Source organism: Lepisosteus platostomus, chromosome 1 (genome assembly GCF_059453375.1).
Source record: "Lepisosteus platostomus isolate fLepPlt1 chromosome 1, fLepPlt1.hap1, whole genome shotgun sequence".
In the NCBI taxonomy this organism is placed as follows: Eukaryota; Metazoa; Chordata; class Actinopteri; order Semionotiformes; family Lepisosteidae; genus Lepisosteus; species Lepisosteus platostomus.
In genome coordinates, this window is record NC_142611.1 from 72,658,854 (window position 1) to 72,681,453 (window position 22,600).

Genomic DNA, 22,600 nt, shown 5'->3' on the forward strand with positions numbered 1-22,600 from the left:
TATTCACAAGAACAACTTATCACCAGTGAAAGTGTTATCACCCATCAAAATCCTTTGACACATTATACCATACTAAGATCAAACAATGCTATTCTGCTTAGCAATGAAGATGTAAAATGCGATTTAATTAAATTGACTTGAGGGACATCTCTTAAATAATTAATCTAAAAAAGGAGGTTCCCAGTGTTTTACAATAGAGTACATGTCATGCAAATATTCTACAGACATCTGACGAACATTGTGAAGAAGGGCTTCTGTTCCACCCTTAGTAGCACAATAATTTTTTTTATGTTTATTTTCAGTGGCAATCGCCTATTGCAGCCTGCCCAGGTTTGTGATGTCCTGAAGGGCTTTATAATGGTTATCTGTTACTTCATGATGCACTACGTTGACTACTCTATGATGTACCACTTAATCAGAGGGCAGTCTGTCATCAAGCTCTACATCATCTACAACATGCTGGAGGTATGACACATGCCTCCACTCAGCCTTCTTTATGTGATGAGCAATGTTAATGATCGGTGCTTTAATGTGCTGCAGTCATGCATTAAGCCTTTAGCATTGTCGCTGATGGTTGAGCTTGCAGGTAAACACACATTTTTCAATATCAAAAAGGTAATGACAACATTTTACTATAGTAGTAGTATTCCTTCTCTTAAAAAATAGTCACAAGAACGTCTTGATTTATGTTTACATTTCGGTGTATATTTTCAGATTTTACATGTTGTCATGGGAAGCTCAGAATTTTGTTACAAGATATAAGAAAAACGGGTTATCAACCTCAACAATTATGATGACACCAAAAAAACTCGTGACATTCCAGTTTACTCTGGTGTCCATCATCAAGAAGCTAAAGGCTGATGCAAAGGTTGCTAAACCATGGGGAAGATGACATAAGAAAATCATACCTAAAGAGGCAGTGGGTGAGAAATTATTTGAGAGGATAAGTCGCCAAAAGTAGCAACTGGTAGTCTTTAAAATGTCATTTGAATACAATATTTCCTAGACTACCATATAATTTGAATCTGGTATCTGTGGCAGAGTTCAATGGCAAATAATACCAAAGACATCAATTATCCAAAAAGCAAAAAATTGAATCCCAAGTCAAAAGGGACCACATGACATGGTTGGATAAAACACGAATTGAATTTCTGGACAGTTTCACCAGGAGTATAATTAGCACAGAAAGGTCACGTCTATCTTGAAAGATAATGTCATCCCTTCTGTAAAGGACTCAAATGGGTCTTTTCTGCTATATGATTGGTTTGCATCCTTTTGTCCTGGTGTTCGGGTTAGAACTAAGCAACTGAGAACTGTAGTCCACTCTCCAATATTATAGGGAAAGGCTACAACACGATAATCATCAGCTTGGGCATCAAATTTAGTATATTCCAATGGTGGTTTAGGGCCCTTTCAGTAATAACATGTCTGTTTTCTCCATGTCAGGTGGCAGATCGATTGTTCTCATCTTTCGGGCAGGATATTTTGGATGCCCTGTACTGGACTGCAACAGAACCCAAGGAAAAAAAGCGTGCACATATAGGAGTGATTCCACATTTTTTCATGGCAGTACTTTATGTGTGTATCCTTCTAAAATTTGAAAATGTATTTCTTGTAATTAAATGTGCACTAGTATATCTGTTTGTATTTTTTTGTTTTATGCCTTAAAAACTATACCGTAGTCTGGATGTAAAATATGGCATTGTTGGAATATCTGTAGATAAGTTTATATTACTATTACTAAAACTTAAATATACTGGCAGCCCGGGCTAGATTTATTTCATTCTGCCTTGCTTCTGCTGTCATGCTTTCAAATTCCATGTGTACATTGTTGCTTTCCTTAGTTATGTCTTTACAGTTCTACATGCTATTCTTATCATGGTCCAAGCAACAACGTTGAATGTAGCCTTTAATTCACATAACAAATCGTTGCTAACCATCATGATGTCAAACAATGTAAGTATTCAAGATAAAAATCCTTCCTTTCCCATTCAGACATTTCAGTTAGCTTCTATAAAAATTGCTTAGGTCTTAAAACTGTAAAATAACTCATTTAAAGGATAAAATGTTTATAATTTGTTTGGCAGGATACGTTGAGTATAATGATATGGGCCCCGCTGTAGCCTATGTGGTGAGAGTGATGCAGATGTAGCGTAAAGGTGTCGATCCTTGTTGCTCTCCTGCTGCACTGTCTGATGATCTCAGTGGGGTTTATAGTTGTTGATAGACTCAACAAATTGTTGGTCTGTTGTTGATATGTCTAATTGTTGATAGACTTAATCATGGCTCAGGGTCTCTTCTGCAAGGAAATGTTAAATGTGTCCAGAAAGCATTAAGATTCATCAAGTGAGACCTCTGTCGATACAGTGCATTATTTTTTGTGCTGTTCCCTTCCTAAGCATCTGGGTCTCTCTTTGTGTGATGTGCAAGTACACTATTTTCATATATCAAGCAACACACATGCCCTCTTTAGTTGTTCTGTTTTTTTTTTATAGAACACTTGGGGCATCCATTATACTGAAGAAAAAATATCTTATCTCTATTTTTGCAAATAAATGTTCACAGAGATTTTAGCTGGTGTAGGAAACATCTTAGTCAACCATGGTTAAAAATGAAGATAATCCTGTCCTCCAGTACAACATGGATTTGGAAAAATCCATCTCAAAATGTTGACCATTTTAGTTTTTAAATGTTTTCCAAAGACATGCGTACCTGTAGGTTAATTGATAAAGCAGGTGCATATCAGTGTTACTATGCAGCATTAGTAAAATCTGGTGTACATTTTAGGAAGATCATTGATTTATGACTAGTTATCCTAATTAACCTAATCATTATTTACTTCCTTTTGTACAGTTCGTGGAAATTAAAGGGAGTGTTTTCAAGAAATTTGAGAAAAACAATCTGTTTCAGATGTCAAATAGTGGTAAGTTAATCTCTCTTAAAAATTAACACGCTTTGTCCCTTTGATAAGAAAAAAGTATTTACTTTATTATTCCACTGCTTAAATGCATGTTAGATTGCAACATGGCAAAATTTCCTATGGCTAATTCATTCCAATTAGCAACAGTAGTGATGAGAAGATTGCCTTTTGAAGTGTGCTGAACTTAATATAATCTATGAAGGTAGTCTTTTTGAAATGTTAATCATTGCTGTTAAGTCTCCTTTGAAATCTCAATGATATGTACAAAATAAATATCTGGATTTCAAATGAAAGTTGAACTATATTTTGTTTTCCTGTGCCAAACAGACTGTTTGGAGAATGGCTGAAAATATACTGTAATCAACTCCTTGGTATTTTTTTTCTCCTTGGAATTATATTTTTAGTGTATGTTTGCTATGTTATGCCCATGAGGAATCTGCTTTCATTAGTTCAGAAAACATGAAACATGAAAATAAATAGGCAGACATTTTAAGGCACATTTAGGTATAAAGGTATTTTATGCTTCTTTTTAAAATATGAAATGTAATATAGATTTATTACATTAAGGTATGTTGTTTTGAGTATAACTATACTTTCTGTTCCAAAATGAGTGGAACGAGTGTGTCCAACTCATCAATATTTATATGAATTTTCAATGGATAGCACCTCAGTTAATGTGGGTGTGCCTTTTGTCTTCTTTTCTCTTTTTTGAAACTTACTTGATTTGATGAAAATCACTTGATTTTACTGTATACTGCAGTTACCGTTAGGAGCAATCCAATGTGTTATGCACTTGTGTCCTGAAAAAATGATTGAAGATAGAAATAAAGTGTTATTCATCCTACATTTCAAATAGATGCTAAAACAGCCATAATTTCATTAAATCTCTAAGTACTCTGGTTTTTGCTTCAACTTAAAGATCACTGGATCTTAAGCTTCACCTGCATCGCAAATGTTCTCTGATCAGATCAGGAAATTTTAGAATAACCAAACTGATAACATAACATTTTGTAAATTAATCTTTTACAGTATTATTCCTTTTTTAGGGAAGTTTTAAAAGATTTAAAAAATGCCATTCAAATGGGGTTTAAAAAAACCCGATTTTTCAAGCCATGGTAATGTTATGGTTGGAAGAACCATTAAACCAACTTTGATTCATCATTATTGTTGAACTTTAAATGACAAAATTAAGACAGGTTAAATATTTATTTCCTTTTTTCAATCTTTTGACTTCACTGCATTATATACTGTATGGTAGTTACTGTTTGGTGCACAGTATATACAAAAAAAAAATAATCCCAAGATTTGCCTCAGCATTTCTATACTCTGGCTCTTAAGCCTTCCACTAATTAATTTTTAAAAATCATTTAATCAATCTATGTCAAATATCAAAAGTATTCACCCTCCTTGGATTTAGAGCTCCTGGGGCAAAATTGCAGGAGAGACTTATCCAAGAAGACTTACAGTATGGTTGTAATTTCTGCCAAAAGTGTCTCCACTAATTATGATTATTACCCCCACTAAAGGGCGATAAATACTAATACAAAAAATATTTTTTGTTTTATATTTATTATTATATATTTTTAAAGACATTACAGAAAACAAATATAAAAAACCGTCTATGAAATAATGATATGTTCTTAAGACCTTTGTTGCTGAAATTGAATTTTTATAGGAGGTTTTATTCATATCAGTATATTTAATAATGTATCAGTTGTCATTGTGCACCATGAATAGGAATCTTCACCATCATGTTTCATCTGGCATAGCCAGTACGTTTGCCTGTGCAAAATCTATTTTTATTTTAAAAAAAAGTTTATGTAAAGAAGAAAAACTTAATTTGACATTTGTAATCCTAAGAAACTGCAAAACAGGCAGAAACCGTTCAGATTTAATTAGATCAGAACTTGGCATGGAAACATTAATATGTTGCATAGTTATATGTTTTGAACATTTTGTAAAATGGTTTGTGGTATTATTAATGATCACGTAAGTTAGTGGTCTGCGAATATTATTTGCAAAATATCAGAAATAAATGTAGGAGTGAATCATGTTTCTGTATATCTTATTTATTTAATACATCTATTTCTAGACATTAAAGAGAGATTTACAAACTATGTACTGCTGCTCATAGTGTGTCTCAGGAACATGGAACAGTTCTCATGGAATCCAGGTAACTATTAAAACCTTCCTTTTATTAAAAACTAGCAACAGAGAGATACAGTATTTGGATTGGTGTAGAGACCTAGAACATGCGTGTTAATTTTTCTTGGTTCGGACAAGAGGTTTTTTTTTTGTCTAAAACCAAATTTTACCAGAAGGCAATAGAGGACGAACTACCGTCTTCAAACATTTTGGTTTGGTTTTTTTTTTCACACTGGCGTTCATAATATCCATAAGAGTGTGAAGTTCCCCAAGACTGCAACTTATGGCCTCATCCTGCACCATACTGTACGTGGAATACCTGGTTCAGAAAGCCATGGCATACGTAAATAGTTGGGAGAAAAACAGACACACAAAAGTAGCCATAAGGTACAGTAAGAGAGCTCTTTATTAAGAGTGTGAAAAGAAACAAATCAAAAGCCAGAACAAAACAAAAATCTAAGCTCCTCACTAACCTTTTCAGTTCTTCTCTAATTCCCACTAAACTGCCAAGCTGCTTACTGGCTTAGCACTGTCTTTCTCCAAGTCTTTTTCCTCAAAAACATCTCTCTTCCAAAAGTTGTTCTGCTCTTCCAAAGCCTTTTCCAAACTTTTTTACCTGAAGCTTTTTCATAAAACAAACCCCACAAATCTCTAGATCCCCGGTTAGAAGCTTCCCTTTCTTTTCTGACACAGCGCAATATAGAGGATCTACATTTGATCTCTTTCCCCACTGTCAGCGTCCTGGTTTAAATGTCATCTGATCAATCATCTTTAATCAGTTGGTCAATGATGGAGACAAACTCCATCTTGTCTGAGAACAATGCCAATTGTTCCATATTACTGTTATTGTCAAAAACAATGAACTAAAGGATTAATCCATAATACATTTCTTAATCATCTATTAAAATTAATAGTAGGCATTATTACCAAGAGGATCATTATTAGGGAGGACAAAGTTTGCTTCCCATCAACATTGATGGACTGATGTTACAATTAACTGGTGATGGTTTAAAAAGCCATTTTAGTCAATAGGGATATCCAGAATGCTTTTCTTTCATTTAATTCTAAATGTTTGAAATAACAGAGAGAAAAATACTTCAAAGCCACAATAAATCAGATACAATAAACGCTGCACTACATTATTTTTCCATTTTAAAGAAAATGGATCCAGACAGTGTAGGAGACCTGTATTCAAATCCCTCTGTGATTTAAATTTGAACAGTCTAATTAAATAGAAGTAGGCTTTCCTGTAAGAAGGAAAATAGTCAAAAAGTTTAAAGACTCTTTAGGATCTGAATATGAATTTTGAAGTTGACTTAAACTCTTAAATAATAATTAAGATAATATAGTTCACAATTTCTAGCTAGCTGCTGGCATTCTAGCTAGTTGCATCATTTCAGGGTTCCTTCACTAATTTGTTTACAAAAATAAAAAGGTTAAAGCATCATATAAGAATTGCCTGTCTGCGAATCATTAAGATGAATAAATGCTTTATTGCCTCAATATTTTCCTACAGGGAAGAGAAAATTTGCAAATAGTTTTGGCGGGTGTGTGCTAAATTGAACTGTTTTTATCCCTAGATCACCTGTGGGTTTTGTTTCCTGATGTCTGTATGGTTATTGCCTCCGAGATTGCTGTTGATGTTGTAAAGCACGCTTTTATTACGAAGTTTAACGACATAACAGCAGATGTAAGTACACCCGACTGCTTGCCACATTATGTAAATGTGTCTGTCTGCGGTCATTATGTAAAAGGTAGTGTATTCTTTCAAGACAACACTTCCAAATGGCTTAGCACTGTTTTCAGAAGGCAATCATAGCAAGAAAACAATGTAATGTGAAAAAAGTTTTATTTAGTGAAGTACTGACAGTGACAGAAGTCTAATCTGTTTTGTTATTTGTCATCTGCGCTGGATTTGAGCCTTTTCAGTGATACATGAACATGAGCATATTTCTCTCTGTGTAATCAAAAATTATTTGAAACATGGAATATTAGTCAGTATATTTCTATTGTTCTCTTATTTTCTTCCTCATTTGTTGGAATATAGAGTTTACTTTAGGAAGTCCAGAGTTGGAAGCACAGATTGGAATTTAGCCAGGACAATAGGGTTAGCACCCATGCTCTTATCAACACTACCATGGCATCTTTTAATGACCAAGTATTTCAGGATTTCAGTTTAATGTATTATGCAAAGGACAGCACCTGGTCTGGATACTTTGGCCTAGAGAAACATTGTCACAACAAACACCACTGGCAGCATGTGTGTAACTGTACAGAGAGCCTTTAGAAAGGCAACTGAGCTGCATTGGAACCAATCGTACTTCTTGCATCCTTAACGCTTCACAGTACATTTAGAATGTCTGTCAGTGGAACAGGTTACTGAAGATCTGCATGAAAATTATTGCCCAGTCAATAGATGAATATTGCCAGGAGGTGTGTGGTAAAGTAGAACTGTCCATAATGACTCCATTAATCATGGCCTGGTGGATCCCAGTAAAGATGGGCAGAACAAAGCTGGTCTGAGTTACTACTTTGTTGGTAATTTTAGTTACTCGGTTATGGTCATTTACTGAAGTAAAAAATGTATTTGATGTTATACATTATTTTTAATTATGATTATAAGTAATATTTCTAATATATATTTTTCTAAACTGTTCATTGCATGAAGTCTGGTTAATCTGTGTTAAACTCCTCGTTTCCTATCATAGTTTTTTAAATCTCCATCACAATTAAAAAAAGTAAATGATATTTTGAGAAAGTAACCCTACTAGAGTATATGAAAGTGTAAATTCAATTCTTATTTATGTGACTCCAAAGATTTCTAGAACAAATGAGTGTTCAGTGCAGTTAGAAAAGATATCGTTGACATAAAAGAATAATTTACAAACAATATTTGTTGTACTGTACTTACTGAATTATTGGAGATATTGGGTCTAAGAATTATGTCTGCATGTATGTGTCTGGAAACTGGGTCAGAGCAGCATTAGGATGCAGTCTAACAATGACAGGTTAATCCTGTTTCAAAACCATAAAAAACAGCTTTATTTGAATATATATTTCCTTTCTTGCACTGTCGTCGAAATAGTTTTTACTTACCTGTTTTCTGTCACGGTGTTTTGTGTTATCATAAATATTACCATTGTTGGAATGTAATTAATCAGACCATCGTAAAAGAAAACATTTCAAGCCCAGCCATAAAAAAATCCAGTGTGCAGCATTTTCTTTATATGGAAAAAACAAAGCCATGCTTCTTTTCTTAACATGCACACAAACATTTTTCAAAACTATGCACAGTGACCTGATGTTCTGTTTTGGGTGCTGATCATAGAAAATCTTTATAAATTGGTAGCTTGTGCTTTTGTTTTAACGAAGTGTTTGCACGAAGGAATCTGAAAAGCTACAAAAAAACAAGATATGCCTTAGTTTTCTATCTTTTCAATTTATTGAACATGCCTCAAGCTCGAAGGAGGAGGTACTGTAGGTTGCTGGAGTGGAATAAATTAAACAGACTTAAGAGTTATTCTTATAGAAAGTTACTGTCTGTGATCATTAACTTTTAAGGTTGAAATTAATTTGCTTTCGTTAAATATCTATATTAAACGTCCAGGTTAAGTTATTTTTTTTTAGTTTAAAAATGGTTAGAGGACGAGATGTGTGACGATCAGCAGATTTAATTCAATTACAGTAAGTTAAACCCTGGCATTTTATTTCATTGTCCATCTTTAATTATTTTTTATATTTTAACCCAGATTTACTTTTCATTTACTTTTCATCCTATGAGTTAAATTAAACCTGCAGTTTTAGCTGCAAGAAAGAGTAGGTTGATGTTCTTACACCAATTAGTAGGTGTCTTTATTTCCCAAATTATTTCCTCTCCTTCAAAGCAAATTTGTAAATGTAAGAAGCACTTTCAAACAACTGTTTCATTCTGTTCATGAACAATGGTGAATGTTTCATAAGCTTTGTCACTTGAGGTAATTTTGTTTGAGTAAAACATATTACGTGTCCTTCTAGAGAATCCAGTTTTCTATGTTAATTTAATTTGCTTAATTGTGTAGGAAAAAATCTCAGACACAGTCTGCTATGAAAGACAATAAAAGTTTCCTGAAACAAGCTGATTCACTAACGTTTTGTACCTACAACCTAGAAAACGAATCAGTTGTACTTTGGTACATTACATAGCCATTCAAAGTTTGTCTACCTATAAATATACTCTATGTTAACAGAAAAAAACAGGCTCCATTTAGCATATATATGTTACATAATAATATTTTTAGGTTTGATTGCTATAATATCATTATAAGTAAACTGAACATGCATACATTTTTAATCCAAGTCTAAATGTATCGTTGCCTATGTCATGACTAGAGAGAGCAGAGCAGTCTTTTTTGATAGAAATTTAAACCCTTGCTGTTTAAGTAAGAAAGCATTTTATTTGGTTGAACAGTTCACTGAAGCATTTTGAACGATTAAATGACATAAAGCTGTGTGGTTCACAATCCGAAGTCATCAACAATAATGTTTAAGCAATGCCTCTAAAAAGTCAATAAGAAGTATCTCTCAGCAGCAATTTGGAAGGATCATATACAACTTACCGATGTGTATCCAAGAACATAATGTTGTAAAAAAAAAAAATTATACTTCACTGAAGAGAGCATTTTGCAGACATACAGTACATAAAAGGACTGCATTCTCTTTCGTTTATTTGTATTATTCAAAGTGGAGAATTCTTAACTTCATACTGTATATATTTTCTTAAAGTAATTATAAAAGCAGCTCTGTGTACTATAAGTGGGTCACCCACTTCATATCCCTTCTTGTTAATAACAGTCATTTATCAAGAAGCACCATTTTCTTCCTAAGCTTTAAGACAGACTATAGAAATGGAAAGGGAACTGAAAGGAGACATTTCACTTCCGGATGATACTTTTTGGGAATATTCCACATTTTACATCGTAAGATGTATGTCTGTCACATGAGGCAGCACGATGTGTGACACAACTCTTTAATGAATTGTGCGCCTCTTCAGAATCAATAATGAGATGTGAACCACAGGGCATAATTGGAAACTAAAGGGATGTACATTTAAAACAAGAACAGTGGTCACCTCCTTATGCAGGGGATTATGGGAGTATGTGGGAAGATACTGGCATTTTTCAAGAAAAGACTGAGATCAGATTGAAAGTCTTTGAGATAAAGCTGTAGATAATGTCAGTGTTCATGCCTCAACCTTCAGGAAAAGAATGAACGTGAATGGTTTTCATTTTCATAACCAAGAAGAAACCATTACTCTCTGAAAAGAACATTACCACCTGTCACAAGTTTGCCAAAGAGCATGGACCTCTACGATCCACAAGATTACTGGAAGAATGTTCTTTACACAGAGAACTTCTTGGCCTCAATGACAGATGTTCTGTATGGTGAAAACCAAACCATGTCTTCCAACAGAAAAACCTCATCCTCACTGTCAAGAATGGTGATGAGAGAACAGTATATTATTATTTGGTTGCTTTACTGTTACAGGATCAAGACAGCTTGTTATCATTGACAGAATCATGAACTTTGGTGTTAAAACAGCAAATTCTGGAGGAGAGTGATAGGCCATCTGTTCAACAGCTGAAGCTGAGCCAAAAGTGGGTCATGAAGCATGATGGGGATCTTAAACATACAAGCAGATCTGTAACGGAATGAATGAAGAAGAAGTAATTTTACATTGGATTGGGCAAGTCAAAGTCTGGACCTAAACCTGATTATAATGCTATAGCAGGACGTGGAGCAAGATGTTCATTCAAGGAAACCCTCATACAGTATATCAACAACCTGAAGCAGTTCTATAGGGAAGAATGAGTCAAAATTCACTAATGCCAATTTGAGAGATTCATAAAATTTCAGAAAACATCTAATTGAAGTCACTGCTGATCAAGGAGGTGCCACCAGTTACCTAATCTAAGGCTCCACCCATTTACACAAGGATATTTTTGAAATTGGATTTTTTTATTTTTGTTACTTAAATAATCCAAATATATCTTAATCTAGTTGGTTCACAAATATTTTCTCTGCAGTTCAAGTAACTGGGTAGTAAGATAGTTCTTCCACTTCTTAATGATTGACGTCACAATGCTAAACAGGGATATCCACTGTCTTTAAAAAAAAAAGTATAGCCTTTTCCTGATCCGTGCCATTTTATAGCTTTATCCACACAATGTTTTGAAAGTTCCTTGATCTTAATAGATGAATCTGTGCTTGAAATTCACTACCTGTGAGGTGCCTTACAGGGACAGGCTTTCATTCTGAAATCATGTTAACCGCACAGAGGCTCTTCAACTAATTGTGTGACCTGTCAAAGTAATTTGGTTTCCCTGAGCTAATTTAGGCTTACCAAAACAAAGAGGGTGAACACTTATGCAATCAACACATTTTCATTTTATTTTTCTTAACGGTTGTTCTGCAGACATTTATCTTCTGCATAAGGGTGTTCAGTATGGGCATTCACATTGTTATTATGAATAAGCACTTTAAAAAATGAGTACAGTACACCCTTGGTTTAACGGACTAGTAGGCGAGAAGGAATGTCTGCTATTGCTGACAGGTACGATTAAATAACAAATGATGTTTTTGAGCCCCAGAAACACATTAGTGTAGGAGAAAAAATAAAATATATGAATCTTTTGTAATCAGCACAGTCGATTAAAATTGTTCCTGTTCATTTTTTTATCATAAATATGCAAGGATTTTATTTCATGTGTTGTAAATATACTGTATACAATTTGCTAGAGCACACAAAACACAAACACCATCTATCGTAAGCAGTTGACCTACAGTACCTCTATAGGGCACCACTGATATTCCCGATATTTTAAATCTGTGTTGTATTTATTTTGCCATGTTTTATTATTTGTGCATTTTACAGAGTTTTTTACATATTATTAGCATTTTAGTGTATTTTTAAAAATGATTGTTTTTTAAGATTGATTCATTAAAAGCACATGAAACATACTGTTAACAACACCTCTTGCAAGGATTTAGTTATTGACAGGAATCCCCCTTAAGCAGATTTTGTTTGCTAAAGCAAATCCATTAAATTAAGGGTTTGCTGTATACTGTACATCACTTGTAATAAGAGAAAATGGGGCCTCTTTAGGCAGAGGGTTAATAGTTCTGCAAGGCCCTTTGTCTTGTTATTATTGTTACTAATCGCTTTTTACTTTGGATTCTTCACGGCAAGATTTAAAATTCTGATAGAATGAGTCAGTGTCAAACACAATAATTTGGTATTTCGAAGGTTCATTTACAAAATAGCTGGTGACTGACACCCCACACAAATACAAATTACATGCTGTACAAATTCATGGTGGAACTGAAAGAATGTTTTTTCCTCAAAATGATGAAAACATAACCTTAATTATAAAAGGCAGCTTACTGTTACTGTACAGATGTGCTCAGCAAGTTAAGAACAATACTTTTCATTCTATAATTGTTTTGTCTTTCAGGTATATAGTGAATATAGAGCCAGTCTTGCCTTTGACCTTGTAAGCAGTCGGCAAAAAAATGTAAGTCAGATTATCCTATCAGTAATTTTTAACAAAACATGTTCAGTGTTTGTCTGCTTGAATGTAAAAATAACTTCTGCAGCCTCCATTGGTTCTAATGAAATATTTAAATTGTGATTCATGCCATTGTTTTCAGTGTTTCTTAGAATTTCTTAATCAATGATTGCAATTGTTGTACAGTATTATGACAACAGAAAGAACCTTTTTCTTACATTATATATATTTTTTTAAATATGCATCTTTTCATTCAGTTATAGCTGCTCATCTGCTTTTATAACTTCATAGATTTTATGCCAGTTTGTTTCATTGTAGGCGTACACTGACTACAGTGACACCGTGTCCAGGAGAATGGGGTTTATTCCTCTACCTCTTGCTGTGCTTGTAAGTTCCATTACTTCAAGCAAGTTCTTGCTTTATTTTTTTATGCATTTTAACTAATTAGCTCTTATCAGTATGAACCTAGTTCCAGTGTTCGTCTTTTCCTGGTTTTATACTGTACATACAACACAGGAACAATTATGCAAAAGAGGTTTTACAATATTGCATAACTAATTAAAACCTCTGGTGAGGCTTAGACTTATTAAAAAATAACCTTGTACATAAATCTATGGAGAGGTCAAATTTTTTAAGGTGTGTACTGTATATTACTTGTATTAAACCTTTTAACTTGAACATAATGTTTCGTTTCGCTGGTTTTAGCTGACGAGAGTGGTGACAAGTTCGGTGAAAGTCCAGGGATCCCTTGCTTTTGTGTGTGCGGTGCTGTTCTACTTGGGGTAAGACACACACTGAAACACCATGCGCTTTCTGAAGCTGTGATTTTGGAATTTGTTCCATTGTAATTGGGGTGTTCAGACTCAATAAGTATCATAGAAATATATTTTAGTACTAAGATCTTCAACAAACTGTTCTTAAAACTCTTTAGAAGTACAGGAAACTGAAGCAACTGGAGATGCTCACTCATCAGTGAAGTAAGTGCTATACTAGCACCATTATTGTGTTGTTGACATATAGGTTTTCATGTTTTCCAGTATCCAACACGCATATAACTGGTGGTTTTTTTTTTGTGTTTACATGTAAAGCCTTTTTTCCTAGAAATATCTGCTCTTCCTGTCATGCAAATGAGGGTAAATGGAGAGGAGGTAATATTAAATCAGCCAATTGTACAACAACCTTCTTGGATTCTACTGCAAGACTGTGAAGGTCCCCAAAACATAAGTTAACCATGATAGTCCTCATGCTCACAGGTTTATAGAACATAAAAACAATTGCAAACAAAGGACATTGAGTCCATGCAACTCGTGTGGTTGTTAGCAGTGAAGTGATCCCAGGTTCTCATCCAGCTGTTTCTTGATTGGCGCCAGGGAATTGGCTTCAATAACATGTCCGTGTAGCTTGTTCTATACCCCCCAGAGCTCTTTGGATAAAGAAGTGCCTCAGGTTCTCGGCTTTAAGTGCACTTCCACGTAGTTCCCACTTGTGCCATCTAGTTTGTGTTTCAGTGTTCATCCTGAAGAAGTCCATTCAGTAAATACCCTCAAGGATTTTAAATACTTGTGTCAAGTCCCCTCACAATCTTCCCTATTCAAGGTTCCCAAAAAGGTTTAGTTCCTTCAGCATATCAGTGTAAGGCATTCCTTTGTCCTGGGATGCACCTGGTTGCTCTTCTTGGGACTGATTCTAGACTAGCGATATCATTTTTGTTACATGGTGACCAAAATTGGACAAAATAGTGTAAATAAGCCCTAACTAGTGCACCATGTAATTTTAACATAACATTTCTCGATTTTAATTCCAAATTGGTATTCCAAAATTGTTTTCATAGTCTAGGCTCCCCTTAGAGTTTATCATCATCATCACATCACTTTCATTAAAGCCTATCCTCTTCAGGGTCATGATGGCCCGGAGGCTGTGCAGAGAAGCATTGGCCACAAGGCAGGATTCCCTTGGGGTTTAAATTATCCAACAATATTTAACTCAAATGCAAAGTATTAATTTGACAAACGTGTAACATCATCACTTTGTCGAGCCAGTGTTCCAGTGCCACTACCAATAAAGGTTAAAATGTGATTGTTCAGTGTGGTAGAGGTCATAATAGATAATAAATAGTTAAATTCACTGTATAATAGTCGTAATCAAAATTAGAAAAATATAAACCTTCTTTTTGGAATGAAAGTACTATTTTAAACTAATGTACCTTAGATAACAACAATTAATTTGTTGCATACAACTAAGTTTTATTTCTGTGAAGTGCACAGACAGCTATGTCTTTGTTGTATTGGTAGTATTTGTAACCTGGGGTATGTTCAGTGTTTTTCTGTTGTGCCTCTGACACGAATCCAAGCTTGTATTTTTAATCCTTGCTTTATTTTTGTTACCCCTGGGACATGTAGCACTTAGCTGGATGAAAGTATTTGCTGAGGGTGTTATCCAGTTCTGTCATTTCCAGTACAGTGGAAACGCCACAGTTTTTGTGCTTTAATTTAAAAATAGTTGCTGTCAAGCAGGCACATTTGGATGCTGTGAAGGCACTTTGTTTAACAAGGTCTGAAGTGTATGTTTTTAGCTTGCTTTCAGTACACCAAATGTAATAAAAACTTCTACAGAATACTGAATTCTCCAGAGGGAGGATTTTTTATTAGAATTGTAATGCAGTCAATAAAAACAACACATTTTTCAATGAGTGTTCTTGATGTTATGACTATTGTACATAAAAGCTTAAAGTTGTAATTCTTTGTACCATAAGACTGGGTGTTTGTATATTTTGCTCAAGAGGTCAGAAAACTAGTTTCACTTATTTCCCTAATTAAATAAAGGTGTTGTTTAAAGAGAACAACTTGATTGATTATTTGGTTGTTTATCTAATTAAACTACCAGACTGTCTAGATGAGTCGAATAGACTCCTCTCATTTGGAACTGGTCTTATGATTTTCTGGGGACTTGATTCTCACTGGTGTTGATCAGGTCATATTTAAGAATGTGCTCATGATCACAATTGAAGGACCTAAAAGGATATTAAGTTTAGGGGCATTCAGGACAGAAAATGGAAGATGCTTTTACAGATCGGACTCTGGGAGTCTGGAATCATTTCCCTGATCATGGTTGAAGCTGACTCCTGGGATCCTTTAATAATTCTTAGATTATTAAGATATTATCAAGATAAACACAATGTCTCAGACAATGTCCCTCCCATTCGCTCGTTTTCTTGTTTTCTAGTAACAGAAAATACAGTATTATAGAGAATTTTAATTAGTTAATATATAGTGCCTATGTCATACAATGTAACATTGAAAATATAATCAGGTTATATTCATTAGATGTAGATTAAACTATAGATATAATAGAAATCCTGTGATAAGAGTACAATTGAATTGTTTACATCTGCTGTTCTAATTATATTAAGTAATTAAAGAAATAACACAATCTAAGCATATTATGAAGAGTAACCTTTTTGGTTAGCAACATACTGTATATACAGTAATATCCAATCTCTATTTCTTTATTTTATGTGCACGATTATGTCTATGGAGGTTGTCATTGTTATGTCTACAATCTCAAAAAGCATAAAAAAGGATCAATGTTCATAATCCTTAATGAATGGATTTTTAATTCCTGCTTCTTACTTTATCATTGTTGTTATTAAAGCAATTTTTTTTTCATCAAGCTGATCAACAAATTGCTTTTCTACAATATAGGTATTGCCATCCCTAAGGAAGAAACTTAGAGTAGACTACTTAACCAGGGTCTTTTAAGGCTACATCCACAACTCTTCTGATTAGGGTATGATATTGGTGACAAATTAAAGTTTTCACACAAATGCACAGAAGATACTGATATTAAGCGCAAAATCAACCACCACCCCCACCCGGGCAAACAGAGAAACAAAACTGCAGAATTGTTATCCTTGTACCCATAACAAAGCACTTGAACTTGGCAGACAGGGTCACTGGAGGTCAAAGTTACCATACTGTACATGCTCAACACTGTCTTGCTCATCTCGCATTGCGGCAGTGACTGTGTGGGTTGTCTTAAAATGACGAGGTCCATAACTGGGGTTTTTATTTAAAGTGGCAAATAGTTGGATATTTAAATCTAAAAAAATTAGGCATTTGATTTTCTCCCCCATTATTCTGTTTACAACCTTTTGATGAATATCAGGTAGTCTAAAAGACCAGGTTTAGAAAGTGGGGAATCTGTCATTTCTGTTAGTAATGGTCTTATTTTAGCGTTGAAGTTAAAAAAGCTGTCCTCATCAGCCGGTGAGACTGACGCAACTGGAAACGAGGTGAAGGGAGAAAGCTGTAAAAAAGGCACGATATTTTTAACATGCTTCAGGATGTAAATTATTCTCAAGATCTGTGATATCTGAGCAAAAATATACTGTATTTTTTTCAATGAGTCAATCTAAAGATATGCGAATTGCAGTTGATGCACTTGCCAAGAGAGTTATTCTACTTAGTTTTCATGCTGGTTTCTCTAAGCGCATGTATAATTTAGCTCAATGATAGGGGGAATTAATATGCTCCTGAAAGCTGTTGAATTTATTTACACAACAGTTCAGATAAATATTACACCTTTCCCCTCTCCTGCTGATTTCAATAAGTCAACACTCAGAATGTGTGTAAAGTAGCTCACAAAGGAGATATTTTATGTGAAACAGGCGCATTTGATTAGAGATCAGCCTTCATACTGAGAGGGGATCATTTTTCCTGCCCTAGATTCATATAATTATAGCTTAGCGAGTCAAACCTGGGTTGTACAATATAAATTGCTCATCATAAGCAGAAGCTGAAGCAGTGAATGTTCAAGGAACTGGAGCTGATGCATCTAGACAGTTTTTTCATTAATTAACCTGATTAAGCTAATAATTACAAGCTTTAAAAGACAGACATGGCTTTTACAAAGCAAGAATTCAGAAACAGAAGTGCTGCATTTCCTTTTAAATTGCTGGGTAGAAAATATTTTTCTCCCCTAACAAAACTCATGGTAGCCAGTAGGGGGGAAACAGGGGCAGAAATAAAAGTTCTCTATTTATTGTTATTGCACATTCTGTTACAAATTCCAGAAATTATGTATGAATGTGAATTTACATTTTCTAAATTATTTCTTTAAAAACAATTTCTCTTGATTCATGATCCATGAAAATTATCTGCACAAATGTAATGAAGTGATACATTTTTTATTTTGTTTATTTTTCTCTTTCTTTTGTTGACTTTGTCACATTTGGCCTTGGTGTTGAAATTTTTGATGCTTGTTGATTTTGCATGAGGATGCTATTAATTACTGTAATTACGGAATTACCTAAATTCAAAGAATGGTCTAATGCAAAACTGTGTGTCTATTTCACAAAACACAAGTACTAGCACATCTTGGAGAAAAACCTTTTTCAGACCTAAAACTGGGACAAAAAAATCACCATTTAGCTGGACAATGACCCAAATCACAAGGAAAAAGCCACTATGGAGTTAGAAATATCAGAATGTCCTGGAGTGGCACCATTAAAGTGAAAACTGCTGTCCATAATTGGTCCTCAAGTTACTCAAGATGAATGGGCAGCAATTTCACCAAGCTGGTGTACAAAGTTGATAGAGAAGTTGCTCCCGCTAAATGTTGCACTGTGGTTGTGATGTTTCTTACATCACAAAATAATCACTGTACATTTTCAAAAACAAACAACTAACATTGCAATAAATGTTTTAAGCCTTTAGACCCACTTTAGCTTTTAATGTAGAAATTGTACTAAATGTGTCCTTTCTCATGAAAGGTCAACCATTTTGTTCCGGTTGTCCTTATTATCATGTAGTCTACTATTCCCATAACATACTATTCAAATACAAAATGTCTTCCCCTTCACTGAAAACACTTGTAATGGTATTTTGTTCTCCGTATAACATGATAGTATTGCACATCTGCTACAAATTCATGTTTTCTTATTGACAGAATCTTTAAATTGAAAGGTATTTAGTTGAGAATGTATGCTTCTATTTATGCTTAATCTTCAGCTTTCCTTGCTTTGATAATCTTACTGAGTTGTTGCAAGAATGTTTACTTTATTTGCTTTACAGCGTTAGCAAATGGGATGCACCATTACAGAATAAATGTGCGTGAACTTCTTTTCATAAATCATAGTTTGAAATTGAACTGAGTCAGCTGAGCTTAGTCTTTCAACAAATCCTCATGTGGTCTTCTTATGAATCTTTCTCTTTGTCAACAGGATAATAACACTTAAAGTGTTGAACAGTATAGTATTGCTGGGAAAGTCTTGCTTATATGTTAAAGAGGCCAAGATGGAGGAAAAGCTGTTTCAAAATCCACCAGCTGCAACACCGGGAAAACAAGCCAGCAAGTCAAAGAACAAATTTACAAACCCACCAGGTAAAAATTGCTTTTTATGGACCATTTGAGCATCTTGATTTTAATTAACCTTACAAGGTATTTACAGTGTTAGAAGAACATTAAACAAGGGCTTTGAAGATCGATTGATGATCAGATTTCTGTCTGCTTATTAAAGTTTTTGTGATGTAGGTTTAAGCTGTTATTACTTACAACTGTTATTATTGGCCGGTTGTGTGGGTACACCTGGATGAAATGGTTCCAGCTTTAGTGCAATGTACCCTTGTTTAATTGCTTTTGTTTTGGCACACCATTGTTTCCATCGACCGCAGCCAACAATCATTATCTTTGAAAGTCACTACTCCTTTAGGTGTGGTAGTAGGTTCTGATCTGAAGTCAGTGCACATATGATGAGATTCATGTAATACTCTGATAGGGGAGCAGGGGTACTGTGTCCCTAGTGTAAAGTGTATTGAAAACTGATGTTTTCATGGTCCCAAACACTGTTTATCATATTAAAATCTGTAAAATAACACATAAATTCAGATTGCACAAAGAATGTGAGAATAAACTCAAGCAAGCTATTACAAACTGTTTTCCATATCATATTATGTACACACACAAAATCAAGACACCAGTGATACCTGCCATTTCCATTGACCAAGAATCATTTACCTCACACATTGCAATTTCCTTGAAACTATTTTACTTTGGTAGAAGTTTACATCATATAGAAATGGAATTCACACTCATCACATGAATAGGTATACGTACAATAGTGTTAAATTAGCAGAACATTAACAGCTGTGTTAATAATCACAGGCAGAATGTTGAGGGACAGCTTTTCTATTACAATAACAGTAATTTTCCAATACTAATTAAGTTTCCAATACTAATGCATAGGATATTGCTAAAAAATTTAAACTTGCAATATTGTAGGTTCATATCCTGTATGATTAATGCTGCAATTTGTATACAGGTAAACATCTTCACTGTTGGAAGTGTTGTGATAAGAATTTCTGTAATAGAATTAAACATTCAAAAGCACATTTAAAGTCCTAGTGAAGTTTAACACTAAAACATAAGTACAGTAGTTCAGCACAGCCGTGATGCAATCTCTTGTTCTGTGTCTTGCCTGTAATGTAGTGAGCAGTTCCTGTGCTGTTGATGTCAGACAGATGTGGTCACTTGCTGAAGCCTTGGCTATTTTTTCTTGTTTTTCCAGCAGACAATTTAGCCAACGACGGCCTTTCGGCATCTATCACCAGCCAGCCAGTTCATCGGTCTGAAAACCCTTCATCTGCACTTCCAAACAGTAACTCTGACCAGTTTCTCACCACTCCAGATGCAGAAGAGAAAGACATAACCTCAGACAGATCTGAGCTCAAGCACAGAACAGCAAAGAAAGATCTTCTGGAAATAGACAGGTTCACAATATGCGGAAACCGGATTGACTAATGTTTTCAGTTTTCCTCATCAGAACTGCTCAGGAGACCCAGCATGGCAAATGATATACTGCCAAGAACATCCTTTGCCAAAGAGTGGCACTAAAGTATTTATTGAAATACAAGTAATTTATTGTTGACTGGAAGAATTATTCTTAATTCCTCTTGGTTTTTCCCCCATTCTGCCGGTAACCCTGCAGTGAGGTGACTTCTGAGTCGATGAGGCTTCCAGTGATTAACAGAAAACATTTGTTCAGTCTTGCTTAACCGTCCAGTTGACCGAAGTGGAGGAACTCACTGCTTTGTGAGGCGGACCGTTAAAGACGGCTATTCAGCGATATTTCCAACAACAAAACGGACTGTTATTCAAAGGCCTTTAATGTAGAAGGGTGTGCCTAGGACACTTTAAAATAACCATTGAAATATAGTGGAGACTAAGGACTGCACAGTTCTGAAGACTTTAATCATATATACTTATTCCCCCTTTTCATCACGGTACAGTAGGTCACCGAAATCATTGCCTGTTAACAACGCAGTTTTATTCATCAATCATTTTCTGTTTCTGCCAATGAGAAGAGCCCTGATTGCATAATTGACTTTGAGTGTTTGAAGGCTTCTTTTATTGCTTTTGACATTTTCAGAGTACAAGGTGTACTGTGTGTAGAATATTACGTTCTACTGATTCAGTTAATTCAGTTTGAATGTAGTAAGGATACAGGTTCAATCAGAAATATAAGACTGAAATGCACTTAGATGACATTGAATTTTTTAACATAGATCAAAGAATGCAAAGTGGAATTTTTTAAGTACCACAGTGTTTTGCAATGAATATAAATGCATTGAAGATGGAACTTTATACTGCAATTAGTGTATGCTTTTGTACTTCTGAGTACAGCAAGATTGTTGTGAAATTATGAAATGCTGTTGCAAACTATAATTATGCTGTTGCAAATCATAATTTTGCATATAGTCTTTTTATTGTAACTACCCTTACTGAGGGACATTACCAAGTGTGTTTTAGGTTTGACATCAGTCTTGTTTGGATTGTTTTTTATGTTTTACGCACTGATACACCAAATGTCTTAAGTCTTATTTTTTTGCAACAGTAATATCCATTTTCCACAAACTCTTAGTAACAGAACTGACAATATTTCAAATTATAAATTGTAACCAACTTAAATCATAACAGTGAAATAAGGAAATCATTACATTCTGAAGTGCCACAGAAATGCATCTAGAATCCATTTAATGTATTTCAATAGATGTTACAGATCAGCAGAGTAAAAGCATCCCATTTTGTGAAGTTGTTTAGTAAGAATTTAGAGCTGTTTACCCAGTGCTATTTGCAGTTTATTGGGGGGAAAAAAGCTTTTAGAATACAGAATTGTCCTCAAGTGTAATGTTTAGTTACTGTTTAGCCTTTTCAACAGGTTAGATGTATGCCATTTGAAATAAACAGATAAATCTTTCAATAGTTTAGTGTGACTACAGAAATTTAAATAACTTCGGACAAAGTAGCTCATCTGACAGTAAAGATTAAATATTTAAATTAGAAAAATCTGATCTGCAAATTAAGTTTTAATCCACAGAGTGGAACTGTGTGGACATACAGTTTGACTATATGGCTTTTTTCTAATACAAAAGAAAATATTGAAATGCAATATAAACATTTCCATACCAGCATTCATTGAATTCACTTTGAGACGAGTTTGCCTTTACTGGACTTTAACCATGGAATTACAAAAATACCCCCTATTTTGAGAAAGCTGGACCATGGCATTTTAGCAAGTTGGCTGGTACATTGAATAGCATTTTGTGCATGGAATTAAGTAGTAAATACCAACATTTTGTACACTTAAACAAGTCTCTTTGTAATGTGATGTACACAGAAACAGTAATGGTATAATTAATTTAATTTTTCATGTATTAAAATACAAGACTATGTACCTTTGTAATAAATGCATCTCATTGGGGGTGATAAATAAAAGCTTTTTGTAACTTTGTGGTGAAATTGTAGATTTAAAAGATTTATGCAGTAGACATGCTTTTGTCTTTATAAGTATGCAAGGGTTGTGTGGTCAATGTATAGCCCATGCAAAATGCAGCAATTGATCATTCAAAAGTCCATTATGTTTGTAAGTTTGCTTTTTATCACTGTGAGGTCTGTCTGGACACTATTTCTTCCATCCACCTCCAGCGTACTCACT

General features: G+C 34.4%; 1 protein-coding gene across 4 annotated transcripts in view; it reads left to right on the forward strand.

The window, feature by feature from the left end:
- The window catches only part of tapt1a (transmembrane anterior posterior transformation 1a), a 44,702-nt gene extending 22,311 nt beyond the window's left edge, over positions 1-22,391 (forward strand). For 2 of the 4 annotated variants that reach the window (XM_088636882.1, XM_088636901.1), the window contains 11 exons: positions 303-465; positions 1,447-1,582; positions 1,859-1,956; positions 2,854-2,923; positions 5,013-5,093; positions 6,646-6,755; positions 12,556-12,615; positions 12,928-12,996; positions 13,315-13,391; positions 18,830-18,990; positions 20,177-22,391. In XM_088636882.1, coding sequence (XP_088493008.1) covers positions 303-465; positions 1,447-1,582; positions 1,859-1,956; positions 2,854-2,923; positions 5,013-5,093; positions 6,646-6,755; positions 12,556-12,615; positions 12,928-12,996; positions 13,315-13,391; positions 18,830-18,990; positions 20,177-20,406 — 1,255 coding nt within the window. In that variant the 3' untranslated portion in view covers positions 20,407-22,391. Of the gene's footprint in view, positions 1-302; positions 466-1,446; positions 1,583-1,858; positions 1,957-2,853; positions 2,924-5,012; positions 5,094-6,645; positions 6,756-12,555; positions 12,616-12,927; positions 12,997-13,314; positions 13,392-18,829; positions 18,991-20,173 lie in introns of all 4 variants that reach the window. The other 2 variants (XM_088636872.1, XM_088636891.1) reach the window with 1 other exon arrangement.
- The last annotated feature ends 209 nt before the right edge of the window (positions 22,392-22,600 follow it).